The following is a 22001-nucleotide window of genomic DNA, read 5'->3' on the forward strand; positions in this document are numbered from 1 at the left end:
CTGAGCCAGACAGACGGGAGGATGAAGAAGCGAGAGTGAGATGGGTGATCGATTGTAAACACCGTTGCGTTTATAATCGAACCCCCAGCTATTTAAAGGGCGATTTATATCTACCCTCTCCTCTTCTTCTTCTTTCACCTCCCATATATATATATGTGTGTGGTGTGTGAATATATACATGTATAGAATGTATGTATTTATATGCATGCATATATATTTATATCATGCTCAGATACTTCTTATGATCAGACTGATGGCTGGGCCCATAGTAATTATTTTTGTTGGCCCGCTTTTCTGTTTGATGATGAGAGGATCTTTTAGGCTTAAAAGAACTCTAGATTCTTTGCTTTTTATGTAAAAAAGAGTACTGGGTCTTCGGTCTTTTAGCCGCAGGAATATGAGATGGGTCTATTTTATGTCTTTAAAATAAGACCTTGTTTTCCTGTATAGTTTTTCTGAGCATGTAGTTTTTCAGGAAGCTGGCCCATCTTGAGCTGAGGCTCTGAGACAGGGCCAGAGGTCCAATATGGCCGCTCAAGCACCCCTCTTTTCAGAGCAGGCGCAGAGACGGCTGGACTTGAGGAGGAAGAAGCAGGTCTGAGGAGATGATTGGTCACGTACACCAATAGCGTCTGTGATCGATTCCCTCTCATTGCGAGGGCAACATTGCATTTGCCCTCACCCTTTCTTCCTCCGCCTCCTGAGTTTGAGTTCTTTCTACTTGCTCAGGTGCTTCTTTTACAGTTAGGCTGTCGGCTGGCCTTTTGATAATATTTTCTAAAGGCCACCTTCTGGCTTGATAGTGAAAGTGCTTTTAGGCTTAAAATAACTTTTGATTTCATCCTTCTTCATGCATTCTAATAAGGAGGGAAATCTTCGTTCTGCGAGCCGCAGGAAGGTAAGCTGGGTTTATATTTATACTTATAAAAAGTGTGGACCTTGTCTTTCCTGTATAGCTTTCCTGAGCATGTAGTCAGTGAAGTTAAAAGGGGTTCTTTTGGGCAAAATAACTGTAGCACTAGGTTGGCTAATTCTCAAAACATGCAGGCTGCTTTATGGCTGCTATTTTGTAGCCTCCTATGTTAGAGTAGCTTCTCAGCTAATACTTTAGTTTGGTTTGAGTTAGCACTCATTGCTTCAGTTATTTGTGTACAGGTCGGCTTATCGGCCGCCTGACACTGTTTGCTTGCAGTGCTTCATTTTTTCCTCATATTTGAAGGTTTCAAAATGAAGCCCAAGCTTTGCTTGGCCCTCTAGGCCTTAGCTAGCGGCTAGGCTGGAGCTAGGTTTAGGTGTTTGTTTGTTACATCACTCTTATTATTACAATCCCTGTGAGGTTGTATAGTTCCTAGTTCTGGCCTCCGCCTGAGGGAGTTGCGGGCCGCATGCCCATTTCCCCTTCGATGTGTAAATATAGGTGCTATGACTGAGGTTAACAGCTAAGGTTATAGGCTGTTATTAGCCTTCCTGGTGCTGTTTCTCCCAGGTGGTAGGCCCTTATCTTCGAGAAGATGAGTTATGCAGTCCTGCTAGGCCCCACTTTTTAGAACTTTTGTCATGCCTATAATGTCTTCACATGAGCCCCTTGAATTATATTCAAGTTTCAGATTACGATGCCAAATATTCTAGCTTTCGTTCTCTAGGGTTCATTACAGATTCCAGTTCTGTTCTGTGAAACATTTATCCTGTCTGGATGGCATGTATTACAAAGCATTCATGTTTGCTTTGGGTTCTAAGCTTTAGCCCTATATACATATGTGAGCTTACTCATGTGCTGCCACAGGTTAACACCTGTTTCTGTGATAGCAGGCTGTGATTAGCCTCTATCTACTGTATGAACGTGGTGTTTTGTTGTACTCCCCGGTTAGGGTATGTGTTTCACTGAGTGCATCACCTGGTGGATTGCACACTCTGGTTGAGTGTAGAGAGTCTTGTTCTGGTTAGAATAGCTATCTCTGTTAACTCCCAGTCGATCGTGACCACAGCAGCTGTCTTGCATTTGCTGTTAGATTGTTGGCCCTTTATTGTAGCCTCTTTCTTATCATAGCTTGTGTTTAGGCGCTGTTGGTTATGATCATGAGTTTGCTCGTGTATTTGTAGCACTGCCTCAGGCTTTTGCTCAAGTTGTCTGAGGTAATAGGCCTGTTTGGCCTTCCTCAGATCGTGATAGCATTTTTATGTACCGAGGTACATTGCCTGTTGGAATGTGCAGGCTTGAGCTCAGGTTCGGTAAGTTGGTTCCCCACTTATCGTGTAGGATCTAGACCTGCCCCCTTCAGCTTGGGCCCTGTTATGACCATGGGCTGGCGCCACATGGCGCGAAAAGTAGTAGGCCTTGCCAGGCCTCCTTTGTAGCTTCTGTGTTGACCCAGCCGGGTTGGTAATTTCTGGGCTCATTCCATGGTTGAGTTATGTCTTTGACTCTCGCCGCCTTCGGCCGCGCCCACCTCTGTTCGAATAGGCCCTATGTTGGGCCTTTCATTGAGTTCTGTGGCGTAGTGTGTACTTATACCCGAGGGTTTTCAAGTACCTTGCTTGCAGGCTGGCCCTAGTCATGAAGCTACCACTGGTTGATGCCATGTGTTCATAGAGGTTGTAGGCCCCCATCAGGGCCTCCTTTCTGTCTGCATATTGGCACAGCTTTGTGTGGGTTTCTATACAACTCATCACCATGGATGGGTCTTGATGCCACTAGCTGACGCCGCGTGTATACGGGTTGTAGGCCTTCGCAGGCCTCCTCTGTGTGACGCGGGAGTTTGGCTTTGTACTCCTCTAGCTTAGAGAGTAAAAGGTGCTTTTACCGAGTACATTTCTGATGTGGCTTGCCTCTCCAGGTGAGCTTTTGTACTAAAACCAGTTTTTGGTCTGGTTTTATGCATTTGCTGCCTTGAGCTTGGTTTCCTTTAGCTCTAGTCGAGCTAAATAGCTACCCTGTCTGTTACTCGGTTCTATTTTGCTCCTAGAACTTTAGTGGCCGCTAGCTGACGCTGCGTGTGATGGGTAGGCTTGAGGGCCTCCTTGTAAGCATGCTGGCTCTTTCCCTTTCAGTTTTTATTTATTTACAGTAAAGGGTCTTATGTCGCTGGCTGGCCGGGGCTCGGGCTGGCTAATGACCTCCTTGGTAGTCGGTCTGTCTAGCCTGAACCTCGATAACACTGCCACGAGCTGATGCCACGTGTCTGCTGAGGTTATAGGCCCATGGGGCCTTCTTTGGCGCGTATTGGCATACGTTGTACTCCTCTTGCTTAAAGAGTAAAAGGGTGCTTTTACCGAGTACACTGCTCATCGGATTGTGTTGGATGGGCTGTCTTGTGGGCACTCACAGCTACCTAATCACTTGGTTGGTCATGTGCTCAGCATGCTTTGTTTTAGTTCTTTGGCCTTTCGGCCATCCTGAATACCACCTGGTATGATTGGGTTTGTGTTGTGATGCTTAGTTCTCTATGGAACTTGTAACTATGTTGTAGGCCCCTTTTGTTCGGCCTCCATGGTTATGTGCCTACAGTACGGTCTGTCTGTTAGGTTGAGCTTCATACTTCCCCCTGGGTTGACTGCGTAATTGTGCTTAGCTCCCTAAGCTGGTCATTGGTTGTAGACTTCTGTGAAGTCTCCCGTTCAGACTGGCCCCAGGCTGGTTTGTGCTCCCCTGTACCAGGGTTCTCTAGCGCACGGCCTCCTCAGTGCTTTATCAGAAGCTGAGTAGATCTTAGGGTGAGTGGTCTTACTCCCCTCATACGAGGGTTTATAGCGCTCAGCTGAGTTCCGCTCTCCAGGATGCCCATCTCTGCGCGTGGTTTTGAGTTGCTCACTGCCCTTTCGCAGTCGCTCCTACCTGCTCTCCTCTTTGGAGTTCGCACATTGGAGATTCTGTATGTCAGACAGGGTTGGCCTAGACTATGTTTGGCCTTTGCTAAATTAGTACGGCCTCCTTGGTGGCGTCAGGGGCGAATTTATCCCCCTAGTGACTGGCCGGGATTCCTTTGGTTCCCTGGCCACATTCCCTTTAAGTGACCACTTCCTACTGGTTGTTGGTCTCAGATGCCTTTAGCAGCCTTATCAGGCCTTTTGCAAAAGGCCTCTTTTAGGCTCAGCTTGGGCAGTTGGCCGTAGGGAATGCTGTCACTGACAGCCTTGGGGAGTTGCTCCCGGTTTTTCCCTGGAACTGCCGGACGTTTGTCCAGACTTCTTGGGCATGCACTGTGGGTATATCGTTCCCCATAGCGCGATTTCAGTGCAGAGTTGAGTTCCTTACTTTCTTTTGAAAGGGAACGTCTCAGGTTACGCATGTAACCATGGTTCCCTGAGAACAGGGAACGAGACTCTGCGCTTCCCTGCCATGCTTCGGGGTGCCTGCGGAACAGTCCCTCAAAGACGAAAAGGTGTCCGACTGCTTCCTCAGGCGCTCCCTTTATACGTCACGGTTCACGCCGTTCGACGTCATATGCTGTCGCCGGCCAATAGGATTGGAGTTGTGTGATTCTTGGCATTTCGAACACGGGTCACGAGTGGCGTTCCCTATAGCACGATTTCAGCGCAGAGTCTCGTTCCCTGTTCTCAGGGAACCATGGTTACATGCGTAACCTGAGACGGTCTCTCACGCTCTCTCTCTCTCTCTCTCTCTCTCTCTTGCGCGCGATCAGTTCTCTTTGCACCTGAATGGTCAAATGGTCAAATGCACAAATTGTTGTCAAAATGTCCATCGTGTGGAGTATCTCCAATAGTGTCTAGCCTGAGGGGGCGAGTGGAGCTTCAATCTCGAACAGGAAATACATTACCTCCAGTAGTTTAATTAGGCCTACTGTATTTGCATTATGGTAAGGGTAGGTTTAGGGTTGGGGTAGGTGTAGACATTAGTAAAACAAGTATTTGCATTACTGTAAAGGGTAGGTTTAGGGTTTGGGGTAGGTGTAGACACTAGTAAAACAAGTATTACATACTTGGATTCGGTCTTAAAGGGAGAGTAGCCTAATTAAATATTTGTCTGTCATTAAAGTTAATAAAACAACAAAAGATGTTAAATGAATAAATATATATATAAAACGTGAAATAAAATTTCTCATATCATGGTCATATTGCCGACTTGTCCCATATTCCACCATGAGAAATCTGGTTACCCTAGGTTGTTTACATTGGTTCACAGTATTATGTTATAAACATTTGTTCTGTAATATTTATTTAGCAATTTGAAAGGCAGGTTAAAAAAGACATGATTTTTTTTATTTTATTTTATTATTATTATGACTTTGGTAATTATGCCCTTTGAAGGTTATTGGACATTGTGACAAGCACATAAAAAATATTAATTTTTTCATTGGAGTAATAGTAAAGAAGCTGTCCTACATTCATTAGTCTCACTGTGTTGTACTTGTAAAACAGCCACATCACCATAAAAATAATTAGAAATTAATAAATGTATAGGCATCGGTATCGGTATCGGTATTGGCGAGTACCAGAAAAAAAAATATTGTAACTCATACTCTGTCCTTAAAAAATGGTATCGGTACTACTCTGTCTCTTCATTTGTATTTTATATAGTATATCTTCTCTGTCAGCTACATTATACTTTATTTTAACTTCTCTGTTCTTTATTCAGGTTACACAGAGGCCAAACTGATAAACGGTTCAGACTCTTGTTCTGGAAGAGTGGAGCTTCGGTTCATCAACGAGTGGGGCACAGTGTGTGATGCATGCTGGGATATGAGAGCTGCCAGTGTCCTCTGTAGAGAGCTGAATTGTGGGATTGCTGTGTCTGTTGTGGGATCAGACTGGTTTGGAGAGGGAAGTGGTGAAATCTGGGCTGATGTGTTTGATTGTGATGGGAATGAAACAAAACTCTCAGAATGTTCCATCTCTTCATGGAGTCGAGCTGAATGTTCTCATAGACGAGATGTTGGAGTCATCTGCTCTGGTAAACTTATTTGACACCTGAGAGCCTTATGCTACTGGAAAAAAACTCTCTTTAATATACAAACACTATTTCACTATGAGCTAACACAATTATTTTAGTAAAATGTAAGATCTTCTCTTAAGGTTCCTCTTTTGCTGTTCATGATGGTCTGGTGCGGTTGTCTGGAGAGAGACAGTGTGAGGGGGAGGTGGAAGTTTCCATCCATCAGGTCTGGAGGAGAGTTCTGCTGGACTCCTGGAGTCTCACTGAATCCTCTGTGGTCTGCAGACAGCTGGGCTGTGGCTCTGTGCTGAACTTCTCCGGCTCCTCTTCATCCAGTCCTGAACACAGCCATGAGTGTGTGACGGGCTTCCAGTGCTCTGGAAGTGAAGCTCATCTGGGGAACTGCAGCTCTCCACAAACTCTCAACTGCAGCTCCACACAACAGCTGTCAATCACCTGCCTTGGTGAGAAGAGCAACATCTGGGCAGATTCTTCAGTTGTTAGTGATCACTAATGTGTTTCTCTTTCTCTGAATATCAGGTCGCGGGTCCATCAGACTGGTGGGTTCTGGGGGAGACTGTGCAGGGAGGCTGGAGGTTTTTCACAGCGGCTCATGGGGGACAGTGTGTGATGACTCCTGGGATATTAAAGATGCCCATGTGGTGTGCAGACAGCTGCAGTGTGGAGTGGCCCTCAATAACCAGCAGGTACCAGCCTGGTTTGGTCCTGGTTCTGGACCCATATGGCTGGATGAGGTGGAGTGTGAGGGGAATGAGATGTCCCTGTGGAGCTGCTCTTCTCCAGGCTGGGGAAAACATGACTGTCAACACAAGGAGGATGTAGGAGTCGTGTGTTCAGGTAAATAGTACTTAAGTGTGAAAAATTGTTAATCAGTAACATTTAAAATCTAAATTTCTTCTTTTTAAATTATTTTTAATTTAATCTTTTTGGATTATTTTAGTCATTTGTATATATATGTAACATACAGTTGTTGAAATGAGAGCTCATATAGCATTCATGTTTCCATCTAGATTTTAAAGAGATCAGGTTAACTGATGGATGTGAAGGGAATGTGGAGGTTTTCTACAATGGATCCTGGGGTAATGTGTGCTGGAACAAGATGAACAGAGACACAGCGAGTCTGATCTGTCAGGAGCTGAACTGTGGAAGATCTGGTGTTTTGTCTGATTCTACAACAAGAGTGAAATCAGCTCTGAACTGGATGGATGAAGTGAAATGTCGACCACACGATTCATATCTGTGGCAGTGTCCATCTTTACCCTGGGGACAGAATGACTGTGGTGAAGATGAAGTGGCCAAAATCACCTGTTTGGGTAAGACCGATATATTATCCATCTCTAAAAATACAACAGTAATAAATAACAGTACAAACAAAATATATAGATAATATAATTAGGGCTGTCAAATTTAACATTAACTCATGATTTTTTTTTCTTTTCTTTTTTTTCAGTTTGACATGTTGAAAACATTTAATGCAGCATTATTTTTTTTTTTACCATCTTTTAGCTAGCATTACATTATATGATCGCGCTCATACTCATGCAAATGCTTTTAAACCATTCAAGCTTGACAAAATAGATGCGGTACTGGCATGCTGTCTGTGAATCTCCTGTCTGTATCACACACACAACTCACGCGCACAGAAATCCACTTCAGACAGTGCGCTGGCCGCATTGAGTTCTCTTTCGCACTTGAATGAACAAAAACACACCAAATTATGCTGAAATGCCTAATAAACCTGCTGCTGTCGGTCATTAATGTTAATCAAAGAACTGCTCTTGACTGAATAACTTTTATAGCTTTAATAAGAATTAATCTATTTAATTTATAATTTATGCAGTGAAGAATTTGAAGTTTTTGATAACTTTATTCAATTTCTCTATATTTCCTACCTGTTAGATCAAAATATAAAATCTACCATCTTTATGTTGTTTCTACATGGAGATGAAATGTGAAATTATTAAAATATAAAAATATATATATAAAATATATATAAATATAAAAATATATAAAAACTTTAATGTTAGGTGCAATTAATCACAAATCATTTCTTTCTTTTTTTTAAACTAATTATAATATTGAATTAAATTGTGATTACAGAACAGGAGAGTCATGAGTCCCCTAGAAGCTCTTTGTCATGCTCCACATCTCCACATCAGAGACAGTGTTCAGGTAAATTCATTTGATGTAGAAGAACATAAAAAATCATAATAGCCATTTGTGATGTATGCATGTAATTTTGTTTGGGGGAACCAAGAGGATTTAATATCACACACCACACACACACCACTGACAGAACTCTGTTGGCCAATAATGTGTCTACATGTCTGTGGATTTTAGATCATGTTCCTCTCAGACTGAGTGAAGGGAAGGGCCGGTGCTCTGGCAGGCTGGAGGTGTATCATAACGCTGTGTGGGGCTCAGTCTGTGATGATCTGTGGGACATCAGCGATGCTCAGGTGGTCTGCAGGCAGCTGGGTTGTGGAGCAGCACTGAGGGCTGATGGGAATTCAATCTTTGGTGCTGGTGAAGGTGTTGTATGGCTGAACAGAGTCGAGTGCAGAGGGAATGAGATTCACCTGTGGGACTGTCCTCTCTCCCTGAAGAACCACACTGACTGCTCCAACAAAGAGCATGCTGGACTCACCTGTGCAGGTCACAGAAAACACTGATAAAATTGTATTAATTCATTGCTAATAATATTTGTGTATTAGCACAATATTGAATATGTTTGTGTCTGTTTTGTCAGATTTGTCACTGTCTACTCCTGCCACATCAACATCATCTTCTCCTCCAGTTTCTCAGACAGTGAGCTCAACATCAGTCTCTCATCCACAAACTCCTCTGTCTCTCTCTGTGCTTGTGATTGTACTGGGAGTTGTGCTCTTACTGCTCTTAGTGCCACTGCTTATACTGATTCAGCAGAACAGAGTGATGAGGAGAGGTAGGAGAGATCCAGAGACTGTCATATTGTGTCTTATTCAGTGTGTGATCAGTCATGTGTTGTGAACTGACAGCAGGTTTGTCTCTCTACACTCACAGCTCTCTCTAAGACGAGATACGGGAGCACGACTGAGGCCGTTTATGAGGAGCTTCATCACAGACACAATCAATTCACTCAGAGGGGTGAGTAAGTACCATAATGTCTGATTTGTGGAGATAAACAGGGTAATGAGTTTATTCAGAGGGTTAGTGGAGTAAAATTGTAATTTCACTTGTAATGATATAGGGTTAGTACTATATGATCCAATTGATGGGGATTTTGGCTGATTTCCCAGCTAGAAATTTTTTGTTCTAAAAATGTTCTGAGAACATTATCATGTATTGTTCTTATAATGTTTTCAGCGGGTAGTTTTATTTTAGTTCCCAGAATGTTCTTCTATAAGTTAGGATAACATTCTTTAAAAAACATTCTAAAAATGTTTAGCAATAACATTGTTAGAACATTATTCCCTAACGTTCTTTTAATGTTTTCAGCGGGTAGTTTTATTTTAGTTCCCAGAATGTTCTTCTAAATGTTAGGATAACATTCTCTAAAAAACATTCTACAAATGTTTAGCGATAACATTCTTAGAACATTATTCCCTAACGTTCTTATAATGTTTTCAGCGGGTAGTTTTATTTTAGTTCCCAGAATGTTCTTCTATAAGTTAGGATAACATTCTTTAAAAAACATTCTAAAAATGTTTAGCAATAACATTCTTAGAACATTAATCCCTAACGTTCTTATAATGTTTTCAGCGGGTAGTTTTATTTTAGTTCCCAGAATGTTCTTCTAAATGTTAGGATAACATTCTCTAAAAAACATTCTACAAATGTTTAGCAATAACATTGTTAGAACATTATTCCCTAACGTTCTTATAATGTTTTCAGCGGGTAGTTTTATTTTAGTTCCCAGAATGTTCTTCTAAAATGTTAGGATAACATTCTCTAAAAAACATTCTACAAATGTTTAGCGATAACATTCTTAGAACATTATTCCCTAACATTCTTATAATGTTTTTAGCGGGTAGTTTTATTTTAGTTCCCTGAATGTTCTCCTTAAAGGTAGGATAACATTCTCTAAAACATTCTAAAACTGTTTAGTCATAACATTGTTAGAACATTATTTCCCAATGTTTTTATAAAGTTTGTAGTGGGAAATTTTATTTTTGTTCTTAGAATGTTCTTCTAAAAAGGTAAGATAACATTCTCTACAAAACACTCTAAAAAAGTTTTGCGATGACCTTCTATAAATGTTTAGTCATAACATTGTTAGAACATTATCCCCTAACATTCTTATAGGTATTTAACAGGAAGTTTTATTTTTGTTCCCAGAATGTTCTCCTAAATATTCAAAAAAGAAAAAAGAAAGAAAGAAAAAGCTTAGCTATAACATTGTTAAAACATACAATTTTATTAATCTAAAAAATAAAACAAAATCTAACAGGTCTATAAATGGCATCCACATAAATTATTGGCTTTAGAAACAGTAAATGTCCAACATCACATGTTGAAGAACTCTAAAGTCCAGTGTGTAATCCTGCGTCTGACTGCTGTGTTTGCTCTGAGTGCTCATCACTGTCTTTGCTTGACCTGGTCCTTGAAGAAAAATAATACAGTCGTCCGTATTAATGTTCTTCTTTTCTTGTCTTTTAGTTTTCCAGCTGCTCTGCCAGTTAGCAGCATTGAGCCGTCTATGTGTGTAGAGCGTCTGTGTGTAGAGTTGTTCCTCAGAGCCTATAACAGAGGAGCATACAACAGTGTAAACACAAAATACATATTACATTTTAAGATCGCAAACAATATTGATATTCAATAGCATGAACCTCGAACCGAGACTCGAACTTGAGTCAACTTGTGCAGAGCTGCAGCAAAACGCTGCCAACAATTCTATTGCTACAACATAGCTAGTTTTCATCAGTTATTTTGTCTATGGATCGTTACATCTCTTACAGATTTCTGCTTTTCTTTTCATTTAGATACAGATAAAGTAGCACTGTATTTGAATGCATCAGCGAGAGCAACTGTGTGTGTGAATTAATCCTACCAGTGTAGCATCTCTTTGCTAATAGTGAAGTTGTAGGTTTTAGTTACTTTAAAAGCAGAAAGAAAAATATATGCCATAACTTTCAGTTTCTACACTGTTTTGTTATTTTTAAGTTATAGGACAGTTGACAAGTTTCTGTGCTCCTGGAGGTTTCCGTTTGCAATCTGCACATTATATATGAGCTACAGTATGTGCGTATGGACGCTTGTTTCCACTATGGAATAAGAAAAAACATAAACTGCTGACATTTTCTCGCAATTGGGAGTTACAATGTCAATGTCATTGTGCAATGTTTTTTTTCTCACAATTGCTTTTTTTTGGCTGACTTTTCTCAGAATTGTGAGATAAAAAGTTGCAACTGCAAGTTCTCAATACTGTGTCACTACCTGATGATCCACGACTGTTTGTGTGTTTTGTGATGGTTGTTCATGAGTCTCTTGTTTGTCCTGAGCAGTTAAACTGAGCTCTGTTCTTCAGAAAAATCCTCCAGCTCCTGCAGATTCTTCAGTTTTTCAGCATCTTCTGCATATTTGAACCCTTTCCAGCAGTGGCTGTATGATTTTGAGATTCATCTTTTCACACTGAGAACAACTAAGGTACTTAAACTCAACTATTAAAAAAGTTTCAAACATTCACTGATGCTCCAGAAGGAAAACCCGATGCATTAAGAGTCAGGGGTCTGGGAATATTGGGCAGTTTTAACTGTTAAGGAAAAACAAGGGACTCATGAACAATCATCACCAAAAAACATCCGGGTAACGACACAGTATTAAGAACCAAAGGTTCCCAAAATTTTGAACAGGGTTATTTTCATAAATTCAGCTATTTATTTTCTTGTGGACTATATGTAAACATCTTTTATGTAAAATATCTTACTCAGGACAGTACTAAATAAAAAACAACATGCAATTTGTATGATCGCTCTTATTCTGTTAAAATTATTCACATTTTCACAGATTCTGCAAAGGGTTGCCCAACTTAACACTGTATATGACAACTATTAAGTCTGATCAGTTACAAATGATAGCACTGAACTTCAGAACAGTCTTAAGGTCTGTGTTTGGTGCTTGAAAATGACACCAAGCTTTATTCACCCAAGCCATCCTAGGTGTATATGAAGTAAAATATCTAGCTTTGGCCAGACCACTAGATATTTTACTTCATAACTTGTTAAATATGGATATTTTTCTTACACAAATGCATCGCTTCACACTTCAGAAGGCCTTCATTAACCGCACGTTGTTTGTCATTAAAGTGCATATTGCAGGTTAAACATTTTTTTCGAGATGAATATATAACCTTGTACAAAAATACCATATAAAAGGGTACTGCAGGGTTTAAACATGTTTTGCAGGACATAAGGGCATGAATTTAGATAAAGTAGATAAAGTGATAAAGTAGTAGATAAAGTAGTAGTGATAAAGTAGTAGATAAAGTGACAGTCTCTGTAAAAAACGCTTTTTTTTCAGCGTCGCGTCATTTTACGTCACTCAAGGGAGTCGATCGCTGAGCTCTGTGTTGACTCAGTGCAGAGTAGGCTGGTATTCAGTGACAGCGGTCGTGAATTAGTGTGTTTTCTGTAGTTTTTGTATTCTATTTATCATCGTCATGGTAAATTATTGTGTTTGTGGAGGTTGCACAAACTCCAGCCTGTCAGGACATCGAGTCCAGAGGTTTAATAACAAGAAAAAGGACGCTGCTATCTTCCGTGCCGGGGTGTGTTTTGTGCAGGTGAAGAGACGGGACTTCACTTCTGCCTCTGCGTCGAAAAAACATGTTCATTATAGACCGAAGGATTATCATCCTGGCGATATGATGGAGTTCAACATTGTAATACTACTGTAAATAATGATATTAAATGAATAAACTTACACACGCAATGCTTCTTCACCATTTTTACTTGAATCAATTTCAACACTGATGAATACAAATTATGTACACATACATACAGTCTCACACTCACACAAAACAGTTTTGAATTATGTGCTGGTAATGTAAATACTCCAATTTCATTCATGCCATGTATATACTGTAAACGTATATACATTCAAGTTCACACAACTACATAATCATGGCGTCATATACATCCTCACACTATCAGTGAATGGGCACGGAATAAACTCATAACACAGAATTAATGAATAAAGGATAACATTACATGAAACGCATACACTACTACGTTCGGCCGCCGGCGGGAGACATGATCACGGATCCGTCAGAGATGCAGCTTGATGAACACGTGAATTGTGCACCGTAAATCTTTATTATTATTATTATTATTTTATTATTTCATTTGCTAACTATCAAATCAGTCGTGATGAGAAACCGCTATATCACGTAACTTTAGTGTGGACGGATAGTAACGCATATGACATACGCCTGATCAAGGTTTATTAGATTCTGTTATTAGTAATCAATAACGTTACTCCTAGATGACCAATAGCTTTGCTATTGCCTGAATCATGATAATAATCTGTACAATATTGTGATCTGAGCACATATCGTTAGCTAAGCTAACATCGGTCGCTGCCCTGTTCTCCACTGCTTCTCCTCACACAACAGCTCAATTTGTCTATTTTGACCGTTATTTTGTCTAATCCTGGTCTGTCCCTACTCTCATAAACACATAGCAGGCTAATTGTATGGCTGTGGTTTGTGATACAAGTATGAATAAAAATTTACAACTTCCTCAGCATCCGAACTGTCATTGCGATCCATTGTTTTCCTATTGTTTATATTGATCGCACTCCCTTGAGTTACGTCACTTCCGATTTGGCATTTTTCAGATGCGGAAGTAAAATTCTCTCACAAAAAACGACTCCAGAAGCCTATGTAGCGTATTTATATGTGTTTTTTCAAGAAAATCTATTTCATACATTATTTTTCTATACATTGAATCACTGATGCTCTAACCTGCAATATGCCCTTTAAGTGCTGCTGTTTTGTGCTGTAGAAGACGTGGATCAACTTGTCAGATGGCATTCTGGATTTTTGCGTTCGCGTACAGTGGCTCTGAATTGTCAAAACGTCTCTCAAAATGCATGCCACGGATGCGAAAAACGCAGAAAATCGAACCTGATCCGAATATTTTTTGACGGAAGAACGTTTCGGAGGCAGTGTGCAAACGCAATTGACATAACGTGAGGTCGAATTTATTTTTTTATTTTAAGTTTCACATGCAAATTTTGGACTCAGTGTGCAAAGGCCTTTAAGCTTGGGCTAATTTTCATTTGAAAGTGAACTAATCCTTTAAGGGTTAAAAAATTTTGTCTTGGAGAAAAACATAATAATAATATTATTATTATTATTAATAATAATAATGTTCAAATAGGTTAACAATATGTTGCATTTCTTAAACCAACATAATTTTGTTCTTGAAAATATTAGTAAATAATTACTACAAACTGTTTCTAAAGGACATTTTATTAAGATTTACAACAAAACTTACAAAACCACTTACCCATATCTTCCCATTCACTTCTGCAGGTAAATTTTTGCCAGATTGTGTCCTTCACAATGGCTGTCTGTCAGCCCCAAAGTACCTAAAAAAATTAAAACATATCTTTCCCATTTCAACATATATTTATGAATTACTTTAATATTATTATTTAAGTTAAAAAGAAATAATCAGATTAACACTTTTAAGTAGCAAATGCACAGTATCCGTATTCATATAGAACACAATATCGCATAACGACGGATTAAAGTACCTTTGTTGTAAATTAAGACTTTTTGTTGCATCATCAGTGTCCATATTTAAGTAGGCCGTCTGATTCTGAATGAAAACAAATCTAAAAGTTAGCTGTTATTCTAAAGCAGTATACACCCACAATTAATGTAAGTTAATTGTCATGTCATTCTAAGAAGGATCTAACGGATTTTAGTGTATACGTAAAGGATAAACGAAAGATGTAAACTGAAAAAGACATTTAAAAACTTACATTCCAGTATTTATTGTTGAAGGCAGAGTTCCGTTGACCAGGAGACAGTTCTGTTGTTTGGGCCACAAACTGTCCCAGCGGGTAAAACATCCTCCATCACAACTCTGTATCTGCCGCTACTCCGTACTCGCTTTTTCCGTCAAAAAGACAATCAGACCAGGGACATTTTGCGCCAATTTCTTCAACTACCATTCGCGCTGTTCGTCAATTTCAAATGTTCCTACGTCACGAGAAAAGCACGCTGTGATTGGTGGATTTACGCGTCGATTTACCATGGCCCAATCAGCGCCTCTCGTCTCCTGTAAACACCCAGTAGATTGTCATATTTTAAAATAAGCACTTTTTAACGAGGCTGAGTTGAAAATGTTCTCTAACCTTGTAATCAAATATAAACTGTAGCTACATTTGTTTGTTGCAAATTTACAGAAAATGCCATTGAGATGTTAATATTGTTAATAAAGATATTAAAGGGATAATTCACCCAAAAATAAAAATGTCATTATTTACACACAAGTTGTTCCAAACCTGTATAAATGTATTTGTTCTGTTCAACACAAAAGAAGATATTCTGAAGAATGTGGGAAACGGAACAGTTCTGGGGCACCATTGACTTCCATAGTATTAGACCCAAAGCAATCTGGTTACAAACATTCCTCAAAATATCTTCTTTGTTCAACAGAAACTTGAGGGTAGGTAAATGATGACAGAATTTAATTTTTTTGGGTGAACTATCCCTTTAATATTGCTTGCCAACAGAAAACAAAGTTTCCCCATTTAGGCTACAGTTAATACAATCTTTTTAAAACAAATGACATTAATTATACATAAATTTCCCTTAGTAAAAAGTAAATTGAGTAAGACAGTGTAAAAGGTGCGAGTGTGGATTAGTAATCTGGTCCCCAGGTATCAAGGAGAAAAAATGTTGGCCCTCATCAATATCAAAGTTGCCCATCCCTGCCCTATGGTAAACACGTTCACGCAACAGTTCAGCCAAATACGAGACTTTCCCTTCCCCCAGAATTCATCTCACTATTGCAGTCAAGCCAGTGTTCAGCTAAAATAATGCATTTCATCTTTTGTTTCTTATTATATTTTGTATCTTATTATATTTTGTTTCTTTTGAGTTCAGCCCAATGCTGTTTCACACAATGGTGTTAAAACATGATGCCAGCCAGACCCAGAACCAAAACAGAAGTGCCAGATGTAATGATGATCTGGCCCAAACTTCATCACAATCTGGAATAATATCCACATTTTACAAATGTTGTTTTGATAATGTTACGGAACATTGTGGCAATATTGTATATTCTCCATTACATAAACCAAGCTAACCATGTCTTGAACATTGGGGGAAGTTTCTTTCTTTCTTTTTTTTTTCTTTTAATAAAGCGTAAAGAAACAAAACAGTGAAGGAAATTGTTGCTAATACAATGCTATATCAGTTATGTGCAATAATAATTGAAGACTTCAGATGCAAAAGCCTTTAAGTGCCATTTGAAATTTTCTTATAAAACAAGCATGTTTATCAAGCTTATTACACTTCAATGGCAATGAAAAGGACCTATTAATTGCCATTAAAGTGAAATTTACTGAACCTAAACATACAAGCTTGACAAAAATGCTAATTTAAAAAGAAAATTTCAGATGCCACTTGCACAGGTTTTTGCATCTGAACTCTTCAATTGTAGAAAAAAAGAAAACATTAAATTGTGCAGAAATTAATTTCAATAGTACATTGAGAACTCAAGTTTAATAATACAATATAATGTTAGTTCTGAGATTGTTCAATTTAAGGAATGAATAATAGTGAATATTTATAAAAAATTAGTGAATATTTACAACTTTGAATAATCTGTTACCTCAATAACATCCTCAAAACATCCTCAAAATGTTGCAGGTGAAATGTTCTAGATTTGTTAATATGTCACATTAGAAGAACATTTTACACAGAACATTTCATCACCTCAAACCACAGTGATGTTCTTATAGCGTTTTCCTAATGTTGCTGAGAGAATGTTCTTCATTTGTTTTATTTAAACATTGTGCGAATGTTATATTTACAACATTATATAATATGTTACCTCAATAACATCCTCAAAATGTTGCAGGTGAAATGTTCTAGATTTGTTAATACGTCACATTAGAAGAACATTTTACACAGAACATTTCATCACCTCAAACCTCAGTGAAGTTCTTATAGTGTTTTCCTAATGTTGCTGAGAGAATGTTCTTCCTTTGTTTTATTGAAACATTGTGCGAATGTTATATTTACAACATTATATAATATGTTACCTCAATAACATCTTCAAAACATCCTCAAAATGTTCAGGTAAAATGTTCTATCGTGGTTAATACGTCACATTAGAAGAACATTTTATACAGAACATTTCATCACCTCAAACATTAATGATGTTCTTATAGCGTTCTCCTAATGTTGCTGAGAGAATGTTCTTCCTTTGTTTTATTGAAACATTGTGCGAATGTTATATTTACAACATTATATAATGTTACCTCAACAACATCCTCAAAACATACTCAAAATGTTGCAGGTGAAATGTTCTAGATTTGTTAATATGTCACATTAGAAGAACATTTTATACAGAACATTCCATCACCTCAAACCTCAGTGAAGTTCTTATAGCGTTCTCCTAATGTTGCTGAGAGAATGTTCTTCCTTTGTTTTATTGAAACATTGTGCGAATGTTATATTTACAACATTATATAATGTTACCTCAACAACATCCTCAAAACATACTCAAAATGTTGCAGGTAAAATGTTCTATCGTGGTTAATACGTCACATTAGAAGAACATTTTATACAGAACATTCCATCACCTCAAACCTCAGTGAAGTTCTTATAGCGTTCTCCTAATGTTGCTGAGAGAATGTTCTTCATTTGTTTTATTGAAACATTGTGTGAATGTTATATTTACAACATTATATAATGTTACCTCAACAACATCCTCAAAACATCCTCAAAATGTTGCAGGTGAAATGTTCTAGATTTGTTAATACGTCACATTAGAAGAACATTTTATACAGAACATTTCATCACCTCAAACCTCAGTGAAGTTCTTATAGCGTTCTCCTAATGTTGCTGAGAGAATGTTCTTCATTTGTTTTATTGAAACATTGTGCGAATGTTATATTGACAACATTATATAATGTTACCTCAACAACATCCTCAAAATGTTGCAGGTGAAATGTTCTAGATTTGTTAATACGTCACATTAGAAGAACATTTTATACAGAACATTTCATCACCTCAAACCTCAATCATGTTCTTATAGTGTTTTCCTAATGTTGCTGAGAGAATGTTCTTCCTTTGTTTTATTGAAATATTGTGCGAATGTTATATTTACAACATTATATAATGTTACCTCAATAACATCTTCAAAACATCCTCAAAATGTTGCAGGTGAAATGTTCTAGATTTGTTAATATGTCACATTAGAAGAACATTTTATACAGAACATTTCATCACCTCAAACCACAGTGATGTTCTTATAGCGTTTTCCTAATGTTGCTGAGAGAATGTTCTTCCTTTGTTTTATTGAAACATTGTGCGAATGTTTTATTGACAACATTATATAATGTTACCTCAAAACATCCTCAAAATGTTGCAGGTGAAATGTTCTAGATTTGTTAATACGTCACATTAGAAGAACATTTTACACAGAACATTTCATCACCTCAAACCTCAGTGAAGTTCTTATAGCGTTCTCCTAATGTTGCTGAGAGAATGTTCTTCATTTGTTTTATTGAAACATTGTGCGAATGTTATATTTACAACATTATATAATATGTTACCTCAACAACATCCTCAAAACATCCTCAAAATGTTGCAGGTGAAATGTTCTAGATTTGTTAATACGTCACATTAGAAGAACATTTTACACAGAACATTTCATCACCTCAAACCACAGTGATGTTCTTATAGCGTTTTCCTAATGTTGCTGAGAGAATGTTCTTCATTTGTTTTATTGAAACATTGTGCGAATGTTTTATTGACAACATTATATAATGTTACCTCAACAACATCTTCAAAACATCCTCAAAATGTTGCAGGGAAAATGTTCTAGATTTGTTTGCACTTAACATTATAGGAACATTTTCTGAATTTAAAAACATTCTTAAAACATTTTTGGAACATTACATTCAAATGTTTTCTTTAAAACATTAAAAAACCTTTACAGAATGTTAGCCAAAGTTCTGAGAACGTTCCCTGCTAGCTGGGTTGTGATTGTGAACATGTCTGATGGTTTTACTCCATAACAGGAAGTGTGCTTTCTACCGAACAGTATTCTGGGTATGAAGATCCTGATGAGCTTCTTTCAGGTTAGAGGACTGAAATAGAATGATGTTACCTACTACATACAGAAAAGTATGTGTGTTAAATAATTAAAAACATTAACTTAAGTTATCTTAGAACAGTATAAATTATATAAAACATTCCACACATAATTCAGATAAAGTTTTATTATTATTATTAAGAACAATTATAATAAAAATAATATGCATGCATTTTCTTTTTCAAAAGCAAAATCTTCAGTTGGAATGGGTCAGTGACTTTGTTAAATGGTCACAGAAATTAGTTTTTATTTATATATAATATAGTGTGTCTGTTTGTGTGTGTACATATGTATAGTTTCAAAATCCAAAATTTTTCATTATTATTTTTTTGTATGACTTAGCAGAAAACTATGATGATGTCGTCATCGTACGGCAGTTTTCCAATGATCAAAAAGGTTTGGGTTTTAAATGATACACTTGTACATTAGAATATTTTTTTTCTTTCTTATTTTTCATTAAATTATAGTAGCATATAAAGTATGAAGACTTTTTTCCATGTAATTAATTCTAGACATTTATATCAGAGGGTGTGCAGGGGGAGTATGATGATGTGAAGAACATCAGGGAAAATATGAGTGACATGTTTGGTATGTTATTGACACCTTTTTTACTGAATTATTTTGGTTTAGTCTTTATAGTAGCTTTATATTATCAATTTATCTTGTTCCATTAACTTCTCTTGTCACAATAGCTAATTTAAATAGACTGAAAAGATTGTGTTCATTATAATACTTTTTAAAGCATGTTGAAACATGAATTTGCTCTTGTTTTCTAATAACAGACTATGATGATGTGGAGGAATATCCAGGAAAACATGGAAGGGTTGTATAACTCAAACCACACACACCGCCTCAAATCAAAGTGTTTAAGTGGTCTGAAAAGTGTTTAAGATCACCCTATATACTGTATGTTTTACCTGCAGTCCAGCAATGTTTTATGTTGCACTTTGTATTGAAATCTTCTAATTCAGCTACAATTTCTAAGAAAAAAATGCATTGCTTTAAAAATGTTTAAAACATTGTTGTACAGATGTTTTTTTGCAGATCATTCTTTTTTTGCTATACATTTCTATAAATTTGAGAGAACACACACAACCACAGTCTTTAACATTTTTTATAAAAATATAATTCCTTTTAAATGTAGACCCACTGCTGGTGGACTTGTTGGAATTTACTTTGGGAAACAAATTTACAAATAGCAGCTGTGAGCAATTATCAGAAAAGTATGTTCACTTTATGTCCTGCAAAAGGAGTTTCTGACTCTCAGAAACACAAGACATGCACGCTGAGCTGAAACCTTCAGAGCTTTTTAAAATGGAGACCCTGTTTGTTTCTTGTATTAGTTTTAGATTTGCTTACAATTTAATTGTTGTTTTGAATTGATGTCCATGTTTTCTATTAAAGACTTAAAATCAGACTGACTATGTGCATGGAAATATGATTTTGGGGGGAAATTGGGAAGGCTGAATCAATTTATTGCAACACATTTCTTCACTTTTTTTTTTTTTTTTTTTTTTTGCAAAATCCATTAATGCAAAACAATGTTTTGTTTTTCACAGATTGTCTTTTACATCTCTCTTTCTTAGCATATTAACACCCAGTACTGCTCAAGCCAGGGTCATTGTCAGTGTTTGTCATCTCTTCTCTGCAGGTGTCAGATTTTGTGTCTCCCACATTCACTCTCATGACACCTGGGTGACTTTGTCAACACTTTAAAGGGGACTTATTATGCAAAATTTCCTTTTACAAGGTGTTTGAACATAAATGTGCATTGGCAGTGAGTGACACAACCACCCTATAATGATAAAAATCCACCAAGTGTCTCAGAACAAGCCGTTAGCAGATTCTGTACAATATGAAACCACTTGCAGGCCCTGTCCATGTTTCTCACATGTTTGTTGGTGGGCATGATGGTTAGGTGTATCTAGGCTCCATCTCTCCTCCTGGCTGGATCCGGCCACAATACTTCATCCACGTCACATGCTATATTCTCTCTTGTGTATCCAACCTTGCATGGAGGCAGCGTCAGTGTCTCTACATGCCTCCTCCATTGCCTGGAGAAGTGTTATAGGTACGACGATCATGCACTTGCCAGCACCATGTGGAGAAAAAAATCCTCAACAGGGTTTAGAAAAGATGAATATGGAATGCATGTCAATGGGAACTTTGTCTATAAGAGGAAATAAAACATGCACAGACAAATCCAAATTAAACCCTGTGGCTCGTGACAACACACTGATGTCCTAAGACATGAAACGATTGGTTTGTGCAAGAAACCGAACAGTATATAATTTTTTACCTCTAAAACACTACTATGTCAAACTGCCCTGCACATCCGGTTAGTGAGGTCTGAACGTGCTCTGACAACGGAAGTGATCTCTCGCACTCATTGAAGCAAAGTGCGAGACATCACTTCCGTCATCAGAACGCGTTTTCTGACCTCACCAACCAGATGCTCAAGGCAGTTGAACATAGTTCAACTATGTAGTTTTAGAGGTAAAAAATTATATAAATACTGTTTGGTTTCTCGCACAAACTGATAATTTCGTGTCTTAGGATATCAATGTGTCGTCACGAGCTGCAGGGTTTAATTTGGATTTGTCTGTGCATGTTTTTTTTTTACTCATATAGACAAAGTTCCCGTTGACATGCATAATATGACTGACAGATGGCAACAGTTGGAGTTAAAAATCATCATTTGTGTTCTACTGAAGAAACAAAGTCACCAACATCTTGGATGCCCTGAGGGCAGATAAACATAAAATTTT

At 37.8% G+C, this 22001-nt stretch overlaps 1 protein-coding gene and 2 long non-coding RNA genes across 3 annotated transcripts; 2 read left to right on the forward strand and 1 right to left on the reverse strand.

Annotated features, from left to right (window-relative positions):
- Positions 1 to 3774: 3774 nt before the first annotated feature.
- Positions 3775 to 8583, forward strand: LOC125245617 (scavenger receptor cysteine-rich type 1 protein M130-like). The gene is made up of 7 exons (XM_048156285.1): positions 3775 to 3883; positions 5594 to 5908; positions 6031 to 6354; positions 6431 to 6748; positions 6922 to 7224; positions 8012 to 8083; positions 8252 to 8583. The coding sequence occupies exons 1-7, from the start codon at positions 3775 to 3777 to the stop codon at positions 8581 to 8583; spliced, it is 1773 nt and encodes a 590-aa protein (XP_048012242.1).
- Positions 8584 to 10212: 1629 nt separating this feature from the next.
- LOC125245463 lies at positions 10213 to 15382 on the reverse strand. Its single transcript, XR_007179535.1, has 4 exons — positions 14882 to 15382; positions 14651 to 14715; positions 14401 to 14482; positions 10213 to 10630 (listed from the first exon to the last, which is right to left on the reverse strand). It is a non-coding gene; the product is annotated as an uncharacterized LOC125245463 (long non-coding RNA).
- Positions 15383 to 19756: 4374 nt separating this feature from the next.
- On the forward strand, positions 19757 to 20242 carry LOC125245478. Its single transcript, XR_007179553.1, has 2 exons — positions 19757 to 19821; positions 20016 to 20242. It is a non-coding gene; the product is annotated as an uncharacterized LOC125245478 (long non-coding RNA).
- Positions 20243 to 22001: the final 1759 nt, after the last annotated feature.

The sequence above is a fragment of the Megalobrama amblycephala genome, linkage group LG14, assembly GCF_018812025.1.
Source record: "Megalobrama amblycephala isolate DHTTF-2021 linkage group LG14, ASM1881202v1, whole genome shotgun sequence".
Taxonomy (NCBI): Eukaryota; Metazoa; Chordata; class Actinopteri; order Cypriniformes; family Xenocyprididae; genus Megalobrama; species Megalobrama amblycephala.